The following is an 18,155-nucleotide window of genomic DNA, read 5'->3' on the forward strand; positions in this document are numbered from 1 at the left end:
GACCCCGAGGCCCCTGGCAACAGGGAGGTGAGACTCCAAGCTCACAGCCCTGGTGGACACTCCCCTGTGCTTTGAAGCAAAGCCTCTGCCTTGGGTTTAGTTGGGTCCTCAACATTTACATGTGGATGTCCTAACCCTCCGGGCTTTGGAATCTAACTGCATTTGGAGACAGCATCTTCCCTCAGGTGATTAGGGTAAAACGAAGCCAAGGTAGGGAGGGGTCCCGGGCCGATCTGACAGGTGTCCTTCTAGAGGAGATCAGGACAAAGACAACGAGGGACGCCCAGGTGAAGACTAGGGGAGAAGAGGGCACCGGCAGTCACGCGGGAGGCGTCCGGGGAAACCACCCTTGCCCACGCCTCCGTCTCGACTTCCAGCCTCCGGATCTGTGCGGAAGTAAATGTCTGTTGTTTAAGCCACCTGTCTGGTACCCTGTGACGCCAGCGGCCTTCCATAATCAGGGAGGAGGAAGAGACAGGGAGGGTGGGAGAGACGGGGGAGGGGGGCGGGGGGGGGGAGGGAAGGGGGAGAGGGCGGGCAGGAGGGAGGCAGAGAGCCGGACGGAATGAAAGTGGACAGAGGCACGGAAACCTCCAGTCAGGACGAGGCCAGGAAGAAGGGAAGGCACAGATGTTTGCCGACAAGTTCTTCACACCCCACCGTTCTCGCCGAAGCTGCTGAGGGAAGGAGCCGCCGCCGCCCCAGGACGGACGGGCCGGCTGCGGAGCGGGCTCCCTCACTCTCCCCCAGCCCACACCCTGCCCTCCGTCAGGCGCCCGCCTCCGGGGTTTTCGGGGGAGTAGGAGGACGACATTTCAAGGGCACGTGATTCAAACCAAAAACACTAAAGCCAATTCTCGTTTCTGGAAACACCATGACCAGTAAACTCGGTGTTGAGAGAAGAAGAGAAAACTCAGGCCCCGTGGGACGCACACGGGGCTGGGGCCAAGGTTATTTTGGTACTTGGTGTCAACGAGCGAACGTCTTTGGATCGAGTATCGTTTTGTTGCTAAAACTGTCCACCTTCCCAACACTGCAATTACAGCCCGCTCACCACCAGTAATCTTCCTTTGATGAGTCCCGATCCTGCAGTACCTGAAGGCCATGACCTCAGTCTCTCTACGGTCGCTGTGGAGGGACCACCAGCGGCAGGGCTGGGCCGTCTCCCTGGGCTCTGTGTAGTGCTCCCCACAGGGGGAGGTTCTCCCTTGGGGGGGGGGGCATGCAGTTCTGGAGGCTGGGAGGCACGGCCGGGCTTGCTGGAGGACGCATGTGGCCAGCAGGCAGGGGGCAGAAGGCTCTGGAGTCTGCGCAGGGACACGGGAGCACTCAGCGGGGGCCCGGGCACGCGCGGGGCTGAGGCAGAGGCAGCAGGGAGGGAGTGAGGCAGGAGACTTGGCCTTGGGGTGCCAAAGGGGAATCCAAATTCCTCCCCGGGGCAGCTCACTGAGTCCTCCGGTGCGTGCCACGTGGACTCTGGTTCCAGAGGGTGAGGAGGGCGTGCGGAGCTGAAGGGACAGGCAGACCCGCTGCTGGGGCACTGAGCTGGGTCTCCCTCCTCCCAGTCCCTCTTCAGAGGGCTCAGCAGGTGGGGAGGGAGCAGGGGAGAGGGCGGGGGGCTGAGGGGGGAGGGGGGAGGCCGAGGGAAGGCTGAACGGCAGAGGGCCACAGTGGTAGTGAGTGGGAAGGTGGTCAGTGCAGGGGTGGGGTTCCACACTCGTCTGCACAGGAGGAAGATCAGAGTCTGAAGGTGGGGAAATGACGAGTCCAATTTCCATTTTCACTGAAGCCTGATGGGGGTTAACTTGGAAAGTCCCAGTGGGCGTCACGCGGTACAAGGGAGCTGCTGGGGAGACGGGTCCTGGGTTCCCGCGCTGGTCCCCAAGCAGGAGGGGGCCTGACTCCTGTCCTCCAGCCGTGGCCTCCCTGCTCACCCGGACTTGGAGCTGCTGGGTCCTGGGTCCTGGGGGAGCCGTGGTGGGGGGCTAGGAGAAGCACCTCAGGGCGCCCCCAGAGTGCTGGTGGCAGGGGCAGTGCAGGACCCCCCCCCCGCGCCCCCCGACTCAGGCTCCGCAGCATCTCTCCTCTTTCAGGGCGGTGGAGGTCAAGGCTGAGAACACCGGGTCCTGGGACAGCAATTTGGTAAGTTCCATGTTGCCGATTTCCCGGTTTTCCGTTATGAGTTTAAAATACTCACTTTTCTTTAGCCATAATCTCGGTTTCGCTGCTATTTCACCTTGCTCTGGGATTCCAGTACGACTGTGTGGACAGAGTCTGAGCAAGGAAGCAGGCGTTACTGCCGTCAGCTGCTTCTGACGACAGCGGCCGTACAGACAGGCAGGCAGGCAGGCAAGCAGACAGAACGTACGCGTGCTGGAAGTTCCACCGCAACGGACGGGGGCTATTCTCCTGTCTTTGCCTTTGATGGGATAACAACTCACTGCTCTCACCTTGGGATTTTGGAATTTTCTCTGGTGCAGGATTTTAAATCTCTTGCAGAATTATATTTAAATGGCAAAGAAATGGCCAATGTTATCACAGCTCAATCACCATCAGTGAAATCCTCATTTACAGGTGAGTGTGTTCGCTTCGCTTAGTTTCCCAGCCCTGTTTAATGATGTGATTCTACAAATTATACACACACACACCCCTTAGAATATTCTGGAAAAAACCTTCAGCTGAAAGTCAACACAAATGTTAAGCTTAAGCTTGGGCTTTGGGAAATCTTTGGCTCAAGGCTCAGCTCCTGGTCCCTTGTGGCCCGACGGGGGCCGAAGTCCGAAGGGGTCGTGGTCACACCACCAGCCAACAAACTCTGGAAGGGTGTCCTGCCCCAGGCACCCCGCCCAGCAAACACCACACTCCTCTTCATCCAGGGGGTCCTTTCCTGTCTCTGCAGACATTCCCAAGCCGCATTCTTCCCCCAGGCTTTCCTCAGATTACCATGTGAGACGTTGAACATATGTGCATGTGTAAGGTTTGCAAGATAGATTTTAAAGGTTTCATTTATCCAACCTGAGAGATACCTTCTAGAATATTCTGAAAGGAAAGACGACTGCAGGAGGTCTCCCTCCTTGCCTCTCTCTCAAACCCCGCCTGACTCCGCAGACCCGTGAGCGTCACGGCCCCCTTCCTCGCGAGGCCAAACACACTGTAAAATAAGAGCCTTTCCCGGTAGATTTAGGAGCTGGCAATGTCAGCGGCCTCTCCCTCCTGCGGAGATCTTCCCACTTCCCCGAACACTCGGGGGCAACTTATTTCCACAGCACGGAGCGGAAGCTTGCATTGAACCTGCGGGGGCGGCCCGGCGCGGATTTCGGATGAAGCCCCTTCTGTCCTGACGCGCGGAGAGAAGGCAGCGCTTTCTTCCTGGGGTCCGTCGCCAGCTGCTCCTGCCCAGACCTTCACGGAGGACCGCCTTCTCACGTATGAGAGGTCTCTTGGACTTGGGTCTCTGACAACTCCTACTTGACGGTGCCACGGGGATGAGACCAAGTTCCACTGCAGAGACGGGAGAAGATGCACCTTGGAATTCTAAGTCCCCAGGTCCTGCTTGAGAAGCGGTGGTCCTGCTCAAGCACGTTACCAGCGAGAGCTCGAGAACACAGGTGCCTGGCCCCTCCTGGCTGCCCGCCTGTCATCTTCCTCATGCCAGAATCTGTCCCTGTCTTGGACCTCCAGAAAGCCATGCCCGCGGAGATGCTCTGGATATGGGAGAGCTGAGTGCCCACAATGCTCTGGGATGGCGGTCTGTCTTGCTCCTGCAGGACTACCCCAGACACTGCCCTGGCCGGCACCTGCTGGCAGAGCCCTCGCACCTTTCCCCTGCACTCCTGCCTCTTAGAGATGTCTGCATCCTTTGTACACCTCCTCCCACACCCAGGTGTGACTGTCTTTCCTAGCCAGGTGCTGAGCGAGACCCAGTTTCGAAGTGGTGCCCTCTGTCCCTTTTTCCACAGGGCTTAGAGGATAAATATATCTCCTGCCCTCATGCAGCTTACAGCCCCGTCAAGGGCAAAACCCTCAAATGTTGAGTAACCGTGGGTACACAGCCTGTTGGGCTCGACCTTCCAGCGAGGCCGGGAGAGCTCTGTGGCTTCTCTGATTAGGAGACCAGCAAGCCACCAAAACACACACGGGGGTGTGGTCAGCCCCAAGGTGCAGGCTGAGGTCCTTTTCTAGTTTTCTTAGGGTTGGGCCACTGACATGATCTCAACCAAAAGAGGTGATGATGGGAGAGAAAAAGAAATACATAGAAATGTGAGAAATCGGTCTGAGCCATGGTGGGTAGAACTGTCTCTGTTTGCCAGCTGTGATGCTGAAGATGGTTCACACTCGCCGAAGCCCATCCACTGATTTCCATACTACAGATTCACGTGCAAGAGAACACCCCCTCTTAGATCGATGTGGGCAGCAGGCTGAGAAACCCAGGGGGGAGAACACTCACAGCTCTAACAACGTCAGAGGCTGGGTTTCAGATATCAGTGTGGCTCAACTACGGGAAAACCATCAAGAGTACAACAGAAACAGTGCATAAATCCTGGGGGACCGGCACGCTGTGCGCCTTCCCCTCTCCTTGTGACGATGCTGCTCCTAAACCCCGGAATCCGAGGGGTCGCAAGGATGCTGGTGACATCCGGGTCCTCTCCTGTCCGAGGCAGGAAGATGACCCTGGTTTTGGGGCCAACACTCAGGGCCCTAACTGAGCTGCAAGAATGTGAGGCAGACACCAGTGTTCCCGGCTGATTCGCCTCCGACCGTCACAGTGTCACATATCTGCTCCCGGATGTTTCTGAGCAAATGCAAATCCTGTGGGCTGAACATTTCAATTAGATTTCCCTCGAATTCCACTAAGGGAAAGGCCATTCCTGAAGGTGTTTCAGAAAGGCAAAGGAAGCCTGACCACAGTGAACTTCTCTGTGCACCGATCAGAGGCGATCCCGCTGATCTGTGGCCACTGCTGGCGTCCAGAGCATTTTACACAATTTCAAATTTCACTTCCGAGCCAGGTCTTCCTCTTGAAACAAAATGTAACCCAAGTGGTCCAGCGGCTATCATGTTCCATAATGAAGGTAGCATCTCAATACTTTAACGGCTAACAAAAGCACATGGTGTGCACAAGATACGGTGGAAGAATGGGATTAAATAACGTTCTCGTGTGTAACTTTGTGACTTAGCAACAGCCCAGAAAATTCAGCTAATTTAAAGACACTACTAACACATGGAATCCTTAGAGAGCAAAGCCAGAGAGGTGAACGGCAGCCCTCGGATTGTGGTGGGACAATACACGGTCACAGTTATGATCAGGAATCAGCTCCTGGCGGAGACGATGACTCGAGGATGGAAACCAACAGACGCCAGGACAAGAGCCCGCAGTGGACGGCGGTGGCAGGCTATCCTGAGATTTTTGTGATTGTTTGTAAGATCGTGGGCGAGTGTGAAACAATTTGAGCCAACTGGATGTCGCGTTTGCCCGGAAATGCTAACAGTTACGAAAGCAGATCCCTGTGTGTATGGGATTCGAATGTGAGTCCAGGTCTGGGTCTTGGATAAACGTCTCTTGTGTGTTTATTTCACTACGTATTCGCTTTCTGAGAAAGAAGGAGCAGCCGCTGATTGCCTCCTCCGTGTGTGGTGCTTCTGTACATCACGTCCTTGGGGATCACGATTCACCTGGGAAATGGGGTTACACGTCTCATCTTCAGGGGAGGTGCCTGAGGCTTGAGGAGGTGGCTAGCTGCCCAGCAGCAAAGCAGGCTGGAGAGGAGAGATGGTGTGGGAGCCCTGTGCTGGCCTTGCTGTCCATGGCTTTATCCCCAGTCCACCCAGCAGGGTGGTGGTGGAAATGACATATACGCTGGACCTTCAACCCCAAGCCCAGGGTTCTGGCCGGAAGCTGTATAACCTTTCAGAGCTTTCCCAAGACAACCGCGGACACTGAGAGCCACTTGCTCTCTGGAGTTCTTCACCTGGGGCCATGTAAACTTGGATGGAAAACATGAGTTTGTTTTCACTACCTCCTCACTACAAGCCAGCACTTCACTGAATTATGACTGAAGGTAACAAACTGCAGCCTTGTGAGCAATGCCTTGACTTTGTCACCAACAGAAAAACAGATTAAAAAAAAAAATCACATTCTAGTTGGTGCCGACAACTTGAAAGGCCTTTTACTACGTCCAATTAGAGGAGCTGTCAGATCCGTCTTCGGATCTCAACACTAAATACGTGAATAAAGATGCACTTCTTAATTTCCTATTTTAGTCCAACACTTTTAAAAAGGTGATACATGTGTTTCGACATAATTGATTTCCTTTGAAATTCTGCGAATTTTATTCTGTGCGTTTAAAATGAAATTATTCCGAGGAGGGGTCCACGGGCCCCCCCTGATGCCCAAGGGCATGCGGTCCTCCAGGTGGCAAGAAGGGGCTCTGAGTTCTCCGGTTCCTCTCGGACGCATGTGGGGGAACAACCAACAATGACCTTTATCTCTCCGGACCACGAGAACACCGAGGCCAGGATCCCCTTTTCAACAAAATTACTTGAAAAAAATCACCCTAATTCCATCCAGCGGATTTCAAACTCTCTTTTTATTAGATCCGTTTAATTTACGATGATTTTCTTTAAGCTTCATATAACTTCATGGCTGGATCCTACCTTTAGAGAAACGGTCTCCCGGGAGCTGAGATGATGAAGTTTCACAGTATACGTTGTGCGAGTGATCCAAGAAGAAATGAGCGGTTCTGGAAGGGGTGGGGCCGCTGGGCCCATTCTGGGGGGCTCCTCTGTGCTGGTTTCGGGCTGGCGAGGGCACTTCCCCAGGACCCTAACGCAGTCGCTCTGCCCTCCCCAGGTGGGACTCTGGGGGCTCCCGGACCCCAGGGGGGTGCTCTCTGCGTGGGAGCGAGCTGCTGAAGAGCCAGCTTCCCTGAGAAACAGCCCCCGTCCACAGAGGGAGGTGAAAGCAATATGATTCTAGTACTTAGATGACTTTTGAAAGTTACATTTTAAAGGCTTATAATATTCAACTAGTTACGATGAACTTAAACTTGTAATACATTCAATTCCAAGTTTCCTCCATGTTATTTCTACTTTTCCCTGGCTGGGAAGCAGAGTGAAGTAGGGTATGTCATTATCCTGAAACACCTCAACACAGATTAATCCTTGCAGCAATTAATACTTATTTTGTACCATTACATCCAATTTCTGACTGGTGTCTCCTGGGAAGCAAAAATGGGCATCCAGCCTGACACTCAAAATTTATGCTAACTCCTATGTGTCAGTGAGGCAAAAATGACTGTTTTAATAACTAAGTGCACAACATGTCCAAATTTATAAAATAAGAATGGCTGCTTTTTATCAGAACCAATATAGAGTCAATTCTATAGCTCCATATTCTGATTTTTGGAAACGTCTGCTTTTCAAAATAAAAAAGCCAGAAAGTACTGCCTTACTATTTTTCTGTAAATTCTTCCTTTGATTCCCAAGTGAGTTGGGTACATTACAACTTAAAGTGTAACCCAATCCCTTCTAAAATACTGTTTCCTCATTTCTCTCATCAAAGAACTTTTAATTTAAAAAAAAAAAATCTCCAGACTGCCTGCCAAATATTGTGACAGAGAATTAGTATTTATCTTACAGAAATTATTTTTACAATAGTAATTTCTTCAATCTGAGTAGGTTCACCAATGTAGCCATTATATTCAAAAAGCATTTCTTTCTTGGTTTTTCAGAAATTTTGAAATGCCTCTCCCTTTCCTGGAGACAAGAAATAAAACAACAATAATTATTTTTCTCCTACGGTTCTGAAAGATGTAAAACGTTCTTCTAGGTCACACAATGTGTACCATGAGCTTATTTGGGCCCATAGATAATTCAGTAGATTCAATGGGTATGTTATCCCTTCCTTGTGGATCCAAACCTAGCAAAGTATCACTGCAAAGACATCTGGAAGGTGCACAGGGACCTACGAGGAGCAGCCGAACGCACAGGCTCTTTGGCGGGGTGGCTTCCGCCTTGCCCATGGAAGCTCATGGAAACATGGTGGCCCGAGCTCTGGACGGCCTGATGAGGACTGAGCTTTGCTTTTCACTAAGCCATTGGCCTGGGGCACAGATTCAACCTCAGCGAGCCTGTTTTCTCCTCTGTGAACTGGCAATAATGACAGCACTTGACTCAGAGGCCATTGCAAGGACTGACTCCAATGGCCAACAGAAAACATTTTGCATGGCAGCCCGTCTGCATTAAGTACCGGCCCCAGAGCGGCAGCCTTCTGCTGCCAGCAGGGACAAAGGGAAGGGAATGGGGTGTCTGCTCAGATCAGCACGTTGCATGGCCAACAACTCACTCGGCGCACACGGTGTGTGGGGCGTTGTGCCATGGGGGGGCAATAGAGTTGGCATAGGTCAATGGCATCTAGCAGGACAAGACCAGGCGTGTCTTCTGGAAAACGCGAGGTTGTTTCGTAGAGGAGATGGGGCTTCAAGGATGGCTGGGCCTCACCGCGTGAACGTTAGGGAGGGGCTGGTTGTGAGCTGAGCACGGACAGGAAGGACCAGCCAGGGCTGGGGGGGGCTGGAGGAGGACAGACCTCCACGGGGGCCACGGCGGGCGGGGGAGGGCCGCTGTGCATGGGTAGCGCGCGGGGGCTCCTGGGGTACTCCGTAAGGGTCAGGATAAAGGATGTGAGAGGGCCAGGTCTGTGTCTCGGAGGAGTTAGGACGACGGCAGAGAGGACGGAAGGAGACAGAGAAACCGCACGGGGCATTGCCCGGGTCCAGGCAGGAGACGACGAGCTTCTAATGAGGCAGGAGGGCGGGTGGAGAAGAGAAGGCAGGCGGGAAACCACGAGAGGAGGAGTCTTCGTTCATCCTGCTCCCTGGCCATGTCAGTCCCGCCGGGTGGGGACGGGGCACGTCGGGTGACTTCCCTCGGCTCCCACAGCCATGCCCTGCGCTCTACTTCCAATCCTTTGCCACCTGGTGGGTCCCAAATTGGCTTCCTCCTCTGTGTTCTCCATCTGGGGTCCTGGGTCCTCCTACACCACGTACTCCCCCCCCCCCGCCCCCCCGGCCTCACCAAAGTGGCAAGAAGCCAGCCAGGAGGAGGGCCAGAGAGGACACTCGGGATGGTGAAGGGGTGTCACGGGAGTGCCCCGGGCAGCGTGGCTGCGGAGCCACGGCATGCCAGACCCTTGGTACACGGGTGCCGAAGGAAGGGAGGAAGGAACGAAAGGACGAGCGACGCGTGATGAGGCGGAATCGGCGAACATCTCACCCTTACTGTAGTCTGCTGACTCAGCAGCTGGGAGAGCCTGGAGGTCACCGGAAACGCTTCTGCCATTACAGCGACTCCCCTGTGTGTTTTGGGAATGCCCGATCTTCCCATTTCTTGGCGACGCAGTGACATTCAGAAACTCAGGCCACCCTGAAGGCTCCCTCTGCAAACATTACGCAGGTCTGAACCCTGCTAACCCCAGGACCGCACGTCTCTCAAGTCCCCAGGGCACACATGAGCCACTGACAGTGGTCAGGTCCACGGACACTCAATGAACGGGCACGTGTCCACGCCGGGTCTGACTGCAAGCGGCCTGGGATGCCGAAGATGAACATGAATGGGTTTCCCGTCGTCCCCTCTGGTTACTTCTCCGCGGTGGCACTCCATGGGAGTCTTAGGTGCCACCGTGTGTCCAGTAAATGTCTAGTACAGAGTAGTCAGTAGGCACTCAATACCTGTGCCACAGGCACCGGTGAGTTACTGCCAGTTATCTCCGGGTAGGCCGAGCTCCTGAGCCCTCCCCGTTGTGTCTCAGGGTCACTGACCTCTCCTGGGCACACGTCCTTCCGAGGCCACACTCGCCCCTGGTCAGGGAAGAAGGGCGTGGCTTTGGGATGGCCTGTCTGCGAAAGTAGGGCTTCCGGGGGGCTCTTCCAGGGTTCACCCAGGACGGTGCGTCCGCCAAGGCAGCAGCAGGGAAGGTGCGAGGTCGGTCCCGTCCTCGCCACCTGAAGGTCCTATTGTGGCTGCTGGTGGGCACGGGGACATGGAAAGGGGACATGTCGGTCTGTGGTGGCTCGTTCCACCCCCACATGTTAGACTCACACAGGAGTTTTCCAAGCCTCTACCTGGGCCTGATCCTAGACCCAGGACGTTTGACTCCCTGAGGGTCGGGCTAGGCACGGGAATGATTTCAGCCCTCCCAGGGCGTCTGACTGACCGGGCGGCTGAGGACCACTGCCAGAGGGCGAAGGACTTACACCTTCTGCACCCCGCCCTGTCTCTCCCTGCTGCCTGGTCAACCCAGCAAAGATCTCACTTCCACCAGATCTGAAATGTGGCTCCAGCAACCCACTATTAGTAGCTGCTTTTTAAAAAATTATTATTATTATTTTATTTTTTAGTAGCTGCTTTAAAAGCAGAACAAAATAAAACAAAACACACATGAAAGCTATTTTGCTGGTTCCTGAGCTGTCCCCCAAATGGCACTACCTTACTTCTAACCATGGATTCATACCCACCTGTTCCTAAGGAAGAAAACGGGCAGAACTCTCCGCTCTGGGCCTCATGCTTTAAAACAAACTTTGAATTATTGTTACTTATTGGCATTTTCCACTAACAAAAGCGCCCCCCAAACTATGCTGGCCCTTAATAAGAGACCAAACCTCTCACATCCCTTCATCTAAATCAGAAAAATAAACAGAAATACAGTGACATTCTCGTCTCACAAATTCAGATTCTCAAAGTCCACGACTCAGGGTAAAGTAAGTTGCTACTATTATTAACTGTGCCGTCAGCCGCGGGCTGTGAGCCCTCGCCGGGGAGCGAGCTATGGGAGCCCGCCAACTTGGCATGGGACTATTTTTAGGATACAGAGTCCTGCCTGTGTCCTCCTGCCCGTCCTACTTGATATCAGAACAAGCTATTTTTTCTTCAAACAGTTCAAGCCGCAGAGTCATCCTGGGTGGGCAATTATCTCTGTCACCTACACTTGGCACAGGACAAGATGACAGAGTGACTCATAAGATCTCCGCGCCAATGCATTCTCCTCGGCGAACTCCTGGCTTCACCCTCCCCTCTCCCAGCCGGGTTATCGGTGTTGACGCCCCACCTGCCCCCAATCCGCTCCCCTCCCCAGGGGCTGCCAACTCTGCTCCAGGCTGGTCCTCCGGGCCTCCCGCAGTGTGGTCCTGTGTTCACCGCACTTTGCGAACCAGCAAAAGCCTCTGGAGACACGAGGTTGAATTAGTTACAGAATTCCTGTTTGGGCTTGTTCTGGGCTGCACTGTGACCCCACCGCCCCATCCCTGCATTGGGAGTCCTCGTCCCCCGCGCCTCGGAATGTGACTGTATTGGGAGACAGGGTCTTTACAGAGGTAATCATGTTAAGCTGACATCGCTAGGGTAGGCCCTAATCCAATACGACGGGTGTACTCATGAAATGAGAACACAGACACGCACGGAGGGACAAGCCCGTGAAGACACAGAAGACAACAGCCTTCTCTCGGCCACCGAGCGCCACCCACGGACAGATTCCCCTGCGCGGCCTCACCGGGGTCCCACCCTGCTGACACCTGATTTCCGACGTCTGCCTTCCCGAACCGAACCGTGAGACGGCGCATTTCTGCTGTTTAAGCCACCCAGCAGCCCTAGGGGTCTCACACAAAACGTGGGTCAGTTGTAACAGCTTGGAAGCCAACCCACTTTGGGACCCAGAGGGCTGGTGACCTTCATCACCTTTTCTGATGACACCTGCAGATGTTCCAGTCGGAAGTAAAACGCTGTTCCTAGGCCTCGACCTCTGGAAGAAGTTCTGAAGAAGGCGGCCCTCGTATATGTGTGCACGTGTGCGTGAGCACGGTTCTCGGAGGCACGCATGATGCCGAGGTTTTAAGTCCTAAGGTCGAGCTCAGGAGATGCGGCGTATCGTCAAATGGCTGGCATGCAGAGCCCGTTCCTTTTCTAGCACATTCTGACCCTGCCAGCTTCCTTTATTTAGAGATCCCAGAGACTGATCCAGGAGGCAAACAGACGGTCCTGGAACTGCTGACCAGTCTGGAGCTCAAAAGCTAAGATCTGAGATGCTTCAGGTCGCCTGCTCTCACCGTTCTGCCGACGCCCGGCCGGGTGTCAGCTCTCTGCAGACATGCACGGTTCTCGCGCGGGTCCCAGTGAGCGGACGACTGCCCGGGCACAGCCAGCAGCTGAGGTGGCCCCCCGGGTTGGCCCTGCCCTGCCTGACCGGCTTCCTGTCGGTGGCTCGGGTTCCAGAGCCTTGCCACTCACTGCTAGAATTAGAACGAGACGTATCGATTTCGCCTGACCGTGGAGCTACAGTTCCCTCACCTGTACAGAGACCATCGAGAGACGAGCACCGAGTCAGGCGAAGCAGCCTGGGGGCTCACTTAGCTGGCGGGGACTGGACTTGGAGCAGGGCGCCGCCAGCAGCAGAGCGTCTGCCTGCTGGCCTGCGTCGTGTGCTTGGCTCCGAGAAAGCAGAGGAGGAGTGAGGAACAGTCTTTCAAGAGCCATCTGGTTCCCTGCCCCTGGCAGCGTCTAACTAATTGAAAAGGGGACACTCAGGAGGTACAGTGATGCGAAAACGGAGCTCTGAGTTAGAGCCCCCTTGAACGGCTTTTGGGGACCCTTCTGCTTGAATAACTGCAAGCAGAGGGTCTCTGTGCTGTCATTCCATGATCCCAGGCTCCGAACCCGACGTATATGCCAGTGAACTCCCCTGCACTTCCTAGGGGCTGGGCCCTCCCAACGTTGATGCTCCTGAGCCCAGGCTTCTAGACCCTGTTCTCGGAAATCTCCGCAAATGGAGTTCACACGTGGGGCTGCCTACTAGGTGCAAACCCTGGGCTCACCCTGCAACCGACCTAACTTTCCACACCAACATTTTACAGATCCAAATGTCGGAAATCCTCCCCTCGAGCTATAGATCTTCTTTTGGTTTGGTAAACGATGAAGGATGTAAGTAATGGTCTGAAGTTTTAGCATTTTCACCAATTCATTTTAAAAGTATGGGAATTGTTCACTCAGTTGCAGAAAACCAAAAGAATTACCTAAAATGTCTCCGTTTAGTGAAAAGAAGGACTAGTAATAGACAGTAACAGGCAGGGCAGATGCGTCGCTATCTGCACATAGAATACGTCATACAGGCAACGAATGGAATTTCATTTAAAACAACCACAGTCCATACGGCAGCACAGCCAACCAGGCAGGGGAGGGTCTCATGAAATGACTGAACTTAGCACATCGCATGATAACCCCGAACTTTTTATTTTCTGCACAAAACTGCTAAGCAAATCTTTTGTCAATATTACCAATGGAACCTTTAAAATTATTTGGCGATTTCTCTGAAGGCATAGAAACAAAACAAACTTAGTATATCCTCAATTCAGAGTTAAGCTGAGCAGTTATGCAAGAGGAAAACAAGCCTTTAACTTTGTTGCTTAAGAGAAATGAATCCTAAAAAAGAAAAGCCAACAGATGGAGGAACTGAGCTACAGGAGAATGACTCTTTCTCTTAAACTAATTATTGGTTTGGTAGCAGTCCCGGTTCTCTTTGAATACCTAATCAGGTACTTTGATTCCTTTCCCAAACCCCATTACCTTTAACTACGGAAATAATTTGGTAACTACAGTATGTGCACTGCACAGTCTGTAGGCAGGGACTTCATAAAAGGAACTGCTCAGGTCCCGGAAACACTCTTAGAATCCTTTTGAGCACAGAGTCTTGAAGCGTAATGATTTCACTTCTCTGATTCTCACACTGCATTCTGAAGAGGTTGTGTGTATCCCACACCTGTGTCTTCTGGGTGTTGAAGTCAGCGCAGAAAATGCAAAGGAACTGAACTGATGTTTTCATAAGTTGCTGCGTTCCTGCCTTCAGTTACATCTTTTACAGTCCAGCTGATAATACAACATGCTTGGTGGAGGGCCCTGAGTTCAACTGAGTGATATTTTGAAAATAATAAATAAAAATATTGATAATTATTTTCAACACTGAAGTCTCTAACTTGCAACTGGCGTGCAAGACTCAATTTCAGTCATGCAGGAAAGGACCACGGACCCAAGGACCTGCTTATTTTAAGAGAAGTGCACAGGCCTGCATGCGTAGCACTAATTTACACAGGGAAATCGTGTGATTTACAAAGATGTATCTCTTTTTGAGAAACTTCCTCATTTCCCATTTGGAATCTTTACTTTCCTATATCTTTCAAAATGCAGGCTGTGACCCAAGGGACCTCTAGGATCTCCTCCTAACCTAAAATGTCATGATTCCGTGGCTCTATAAGGCAAAACGACATTCCTCTTCCCCTGGTCCCCAAAGTCATCTCACTGTGGAGAATGAATGAAGGTAAGACACTGTTCCAAAGAATTCTGTTTAGCAATGATTTAAGAAACAGGTAACAAAGTCTTTTTTTTTTTTCAGAATATTTTCCCACATCATTTGTATAAATTCTGTTCAAAAAATAAAGCGACCCCCCCATTCCTGTGGCTCATATTTAATTTCAGGCACCTTACATCAGATCCAGTACTGAACGGAAAGAATTCAGAACGAACGTTCTCACAATAAACCATTAAAAAGCTCTCTCTCAGTTAAAGATGTCTTTCCAGGGCTGTCATATCCATCCCTTTCCTAACTCAAGAAATGAATGTAAATCCCAGAAAAGATAGGCTGGCAGGATAGTTACTTGGCACCCTGCACTGGCATTAGGATGCTATCTGAGTGGGATCCCAGGGGTTCCACCTCCAGTGAACTTGGAAGAACCAGCATGATTTGATCGGTGTGAGAGACCCTGCAGTAAAAGGGACACAGGCAGGTGACAGGGGACTCATGCTTCTGATATGCAGGCTGCAGAATGATCTAATCGAGAGGTCATTCAGGGTCTGCTAAATAAAACAATGATTCTCCATAAATCTACAGTTGCCCATATGAAAGTATGATTTTATTAACTGTTTGCTATTGATTTTGAGAAAATATCAACCAGCTCAAGCATGATCAAGGACACAGAAGTGTGGAAAGACAAAACGGTCATGCCCCTGTCTGCAGCCAGGGGGGAACACATTTCAGAAGACCCATTCATTCCTTGCGCTGGGGTTCCCTGGATTTCTTTTGGTAAAGCTGCCATCTGGCACAGAAGACTCTGGCATCCAGCTCCCTGCCCCCCAGCCCAGATTTCACCACTTAGTTAAAAACATCTTAAGCCCTGATAAAGGATTAAACTCCTGGGGTCACGAGGAAACCCAGGGAAGAAACAGATCTGAGAAAGAAGGGAACGGAGGTGATGGTTCTGGAAGGTGCCAAGCGTTTCCTTGAGAGTCTGGCCTTGTCACTTAAGGAACCACGCAAACCACACCTCCTCACTTCAGCTTCTCCCCGCGAAATTTCTCAAGAGCACAGTTTTCACCTTTGCCCTAGATGCTGCTCAGAAAGAGCCAGGAGAGGAGGGAGCAGATTCAGCAGCTGGCCAGGCCTCCACAGAGCACCCCAGCTGCACAGCACCCACCGGAGATGTTGGGGAGTAGACCTTCCTGTGTGTGCGTGTGTGTGTGCGTGCGTGTGTGCGCGTGTGTGTGCAGGCGCGGGGAGGGGGGCGAGTGATAAACTCGCTTGAGCATTCAGATCCTGAGTCCATGTAAAGTGCCACCCCCAAGCGATGGTGGGGTCCGAAGTGGGGAGAAGCGGACGAGGGGGGAGGGGGGATGGGGACGGGACGGGAACGGAGAGGGAGACGAAGGGGCGGGGAGGGAAGAAAGGGAGAGAGGGGGCGGGAAATCAGAGGATGTGGTGGAGGGCAAAGGGGCCGAGCCAGAGGTGGGTGGGCAGTGGAGAAAGCCATAAGCACAGAGGGTGGCGGGATGGGGCGCGAGGGAAGACGGCGCGGGCTCAGGCGCGCGAGGAACCGGGGAGGAAGGCAGCAGAGGGTCCGGGGAAAAGCCGGACAGTGAGCTCACGGTCGCCGAGGCAGGGAGCGCGGGCGACAAGCCGCGGAGACCCGGGACCGGGTGGGACCGTAGGGGCCGGAGGACGGCGCTGCGGGGCGCGGGCCCGAGGCGCCCGGCGCGTCGCCCCGTCGGAGGCGGGTCCCTGGTTCCCGCCGCGGCCGCGCGGCGCCCCGCGCCCCCTGCCCTCCCCGCGCGCCCGCGCGCCTTACCTGGCCCTTGACCAGGCTGGCGGCGAACTGGCGCATGACGGCCTCCACGGTGTAGGCGCTGGACCAGCCGCGCGGCGTGAGCAGCTCCATGCAGATGGCGCCGCCGTCCAGCACGTAGCCGTTCTCCAGGCGCGGGCTGAGCACCCGCATGAAGGGCGGCGAGAAGGGGAAGTTGTCGGGGAAGGTGAGGTTGAGCAGGATGAACTCGGTGTTGGTCTCCTTCATGTCCTGCCACAGCACGGAGTCCTTGTCCACCTGGTGCAGCTTCACGTTCCAGTCGAAGAGGCTCTCGTCCACCAGCTCCACGGAGATGAAGCGGTCGCTGAGGCGCGCGATGTCCTGCAGCTCCTTCATGAGCCGCCGGCTGCGCACCTGCGTGCAGTGCTGCTGGCGCGCCGCGGGGACCAGGCTGCCGCCCGCGGCCACCGCCGCCGCCGCCGCCGGGCCCGGCCCCGCCCTGGCGCCCGCCGCCCGCTCCCGGGGGCCCCCGGCGCCCGCCGCCCCCGCCGCCCCCGCGGCCGGCTGCGGCGGCTTGTCGCGCGGGGTCGGCTCCGCCGCGCGCTTGCCCTTGCCCTTGCCGGGCCCGGGGCTCGCGTCGCCCGCGCCCCCGGGGGGGTGCTGCTGCTGCTGCTGCTGCTGCTTGTGGCCGCCGCTCTTGGCGCCGCCCTTGCCGCGCAGCGACGCGCTCTGCTGGCCGCCGCCGCCGCGGTGGTTGTGGTGGTGCTTGGGGTCCTCGGTGTCCCGGTTGTGCAGGCGGATGAGCCCGATTTTGCGGAGCAGCGTGGCCATTTTAGGCTCGGCGCCGGCGGGGTGCTCCCCTCGGCTCCTGCCCCCGGTGCCCGAGAGCCGGGGCGCGGGGGACGCGGGGCGGCGGCGGCGACGGCCGAGCACTCAGCGGGGCGCGGCGCGGGCCACCCCCGGCGCCGGCGGCCGTGGCGCAGCCGAGTGGGCAGCACGCGCGCTCGCCGGCCGCTGTGTCGCCGCTGTCATATGACGGGGCCCGCTCCGGCTCGGGCTCCGGCCGCCGGGCGAAGGCGGGCGTGCGGCGGGCGCGGGGCGGCTGGTCGTCTCCGGGCCGGTCCCTGGGCGCAGCCCCCGGAGCCCGGTGTCCGCGGTCCTTTGTGCGCGGCCGCAGCCGGGCTGGCCTCGAGTCCCAGCGCAGCGCCGGGGCGCGCAGAACCGCCCGCAGCGCCCCGGAGGCAGCGAGGTGGCCGCGGGCTCGCGCCGTGCGCGCCCGCCCGGCCGTGCCGCTCTGGCGGCTACCGCGGGGCCCCAGCCGCTGCCGCTCGCGTCGCCGCCGCTGCGGCTGCTGACATTGCAGAGGCGGCTGCTCCGTCTGAGCCGAGCGCGGCGCGGAGGGGGCGGCCCTGCCGGCCGTGGAGGGGGGGCGCGGGGCGGAGCCGCGGGCTTGCCTGCGCCGTGCCGCCCCCGCCGCCCGCCCGCCGCCCGGCTCCCGCGGCGACACGCCACGGCCGCTGGGGGGAGACAGCGGCGCGCGGCGGGCCGGCCGGGCGCGGGGTGCGGAGTGGCGGCGCGGGGCCGAGCGGCCGCAGAAGCCGGGCGAGGCCGGGGAGCCGCGAGAGGAGGGGCGCGCGCGCACTCATGGGGGTCGCGGAGGCTCAGGGTCCTTCGGCCCGGGATCCCGGCTCGCCGCGGCCCCCGGTCCGAGCTTCCGACCTGGCTTCACCTCCTTACAGCAATCCGGAGGGGAACGGGTGTCGGGAAACGGTAGAAGCAACCTGTTTATGGATTCCTTGGGACCGGATGGAGCCCAGCAGCCCACACAGCAGTCCCGGGCCGGCGGAGGCCCGAGACCCGGGACAAGCAGCGGGGACCTTTCAGAAAGACTGTGGAGTAACCCGGGCCTGGCGGGGAGGACGCGGGCAGCGCGCCCGCCGCGGAGCCCCTCCAGAATAGCCCCTCGAGTCACGACTTGAAGGGGTGAACGTTGCGCGAAATCACCCCCTCCAGTCCGGCTCCGCTCCTGCCCAGCAC

At 55.8% G+C, this 18,155-nt stretch overlaps 1 protein-coding gene across 1 annotated transcript in view; it reads right to left on the bottom strand.

The window, feature by feature from the left end:
* UBE2QL1 (ubiquitin conjugating enzyme E2 Q family like 1) overlaps positions 1 to 17,475 on the bottom strand; it is a 35,665-nt gene extending 18,190 nt beyond the window's left edge. Inside the window, exon 1 of the mRNA XM_045089191.1 lies at positions 16,161 to 17,475. Within this exon, the coding sequence (XP_044945126.1) occupies positions 16,161 to 16,949 (789 nt within the window). The 5' untranslated portion in view covers positions 16,950 to 17,475. The remainder of the gene's footprint in view (positions 1 to 16,160) is intronic.
* Positions 17,476 to 18,155: the final 680 nt, after the last annotated feature.

This window comes from Mustela putorius, unplaced genomic scaffold (genome assembly GCF_011764305.1).
Source record: "Mustela putorius furo isolate JIRA1106 unplaced genomic scaffold, ASM1176430v1.1 tig00000107_pilon_pilon_pilon, whole genome shotgun sequence".
In the NCBI taxonomy this organism is placed as follows: domain Eukaryota; kingdom Metazoa; phylum Chordata; class Mammalia; order Carnivora; family Mustelidae; genus Mustela; species Mustela putorius.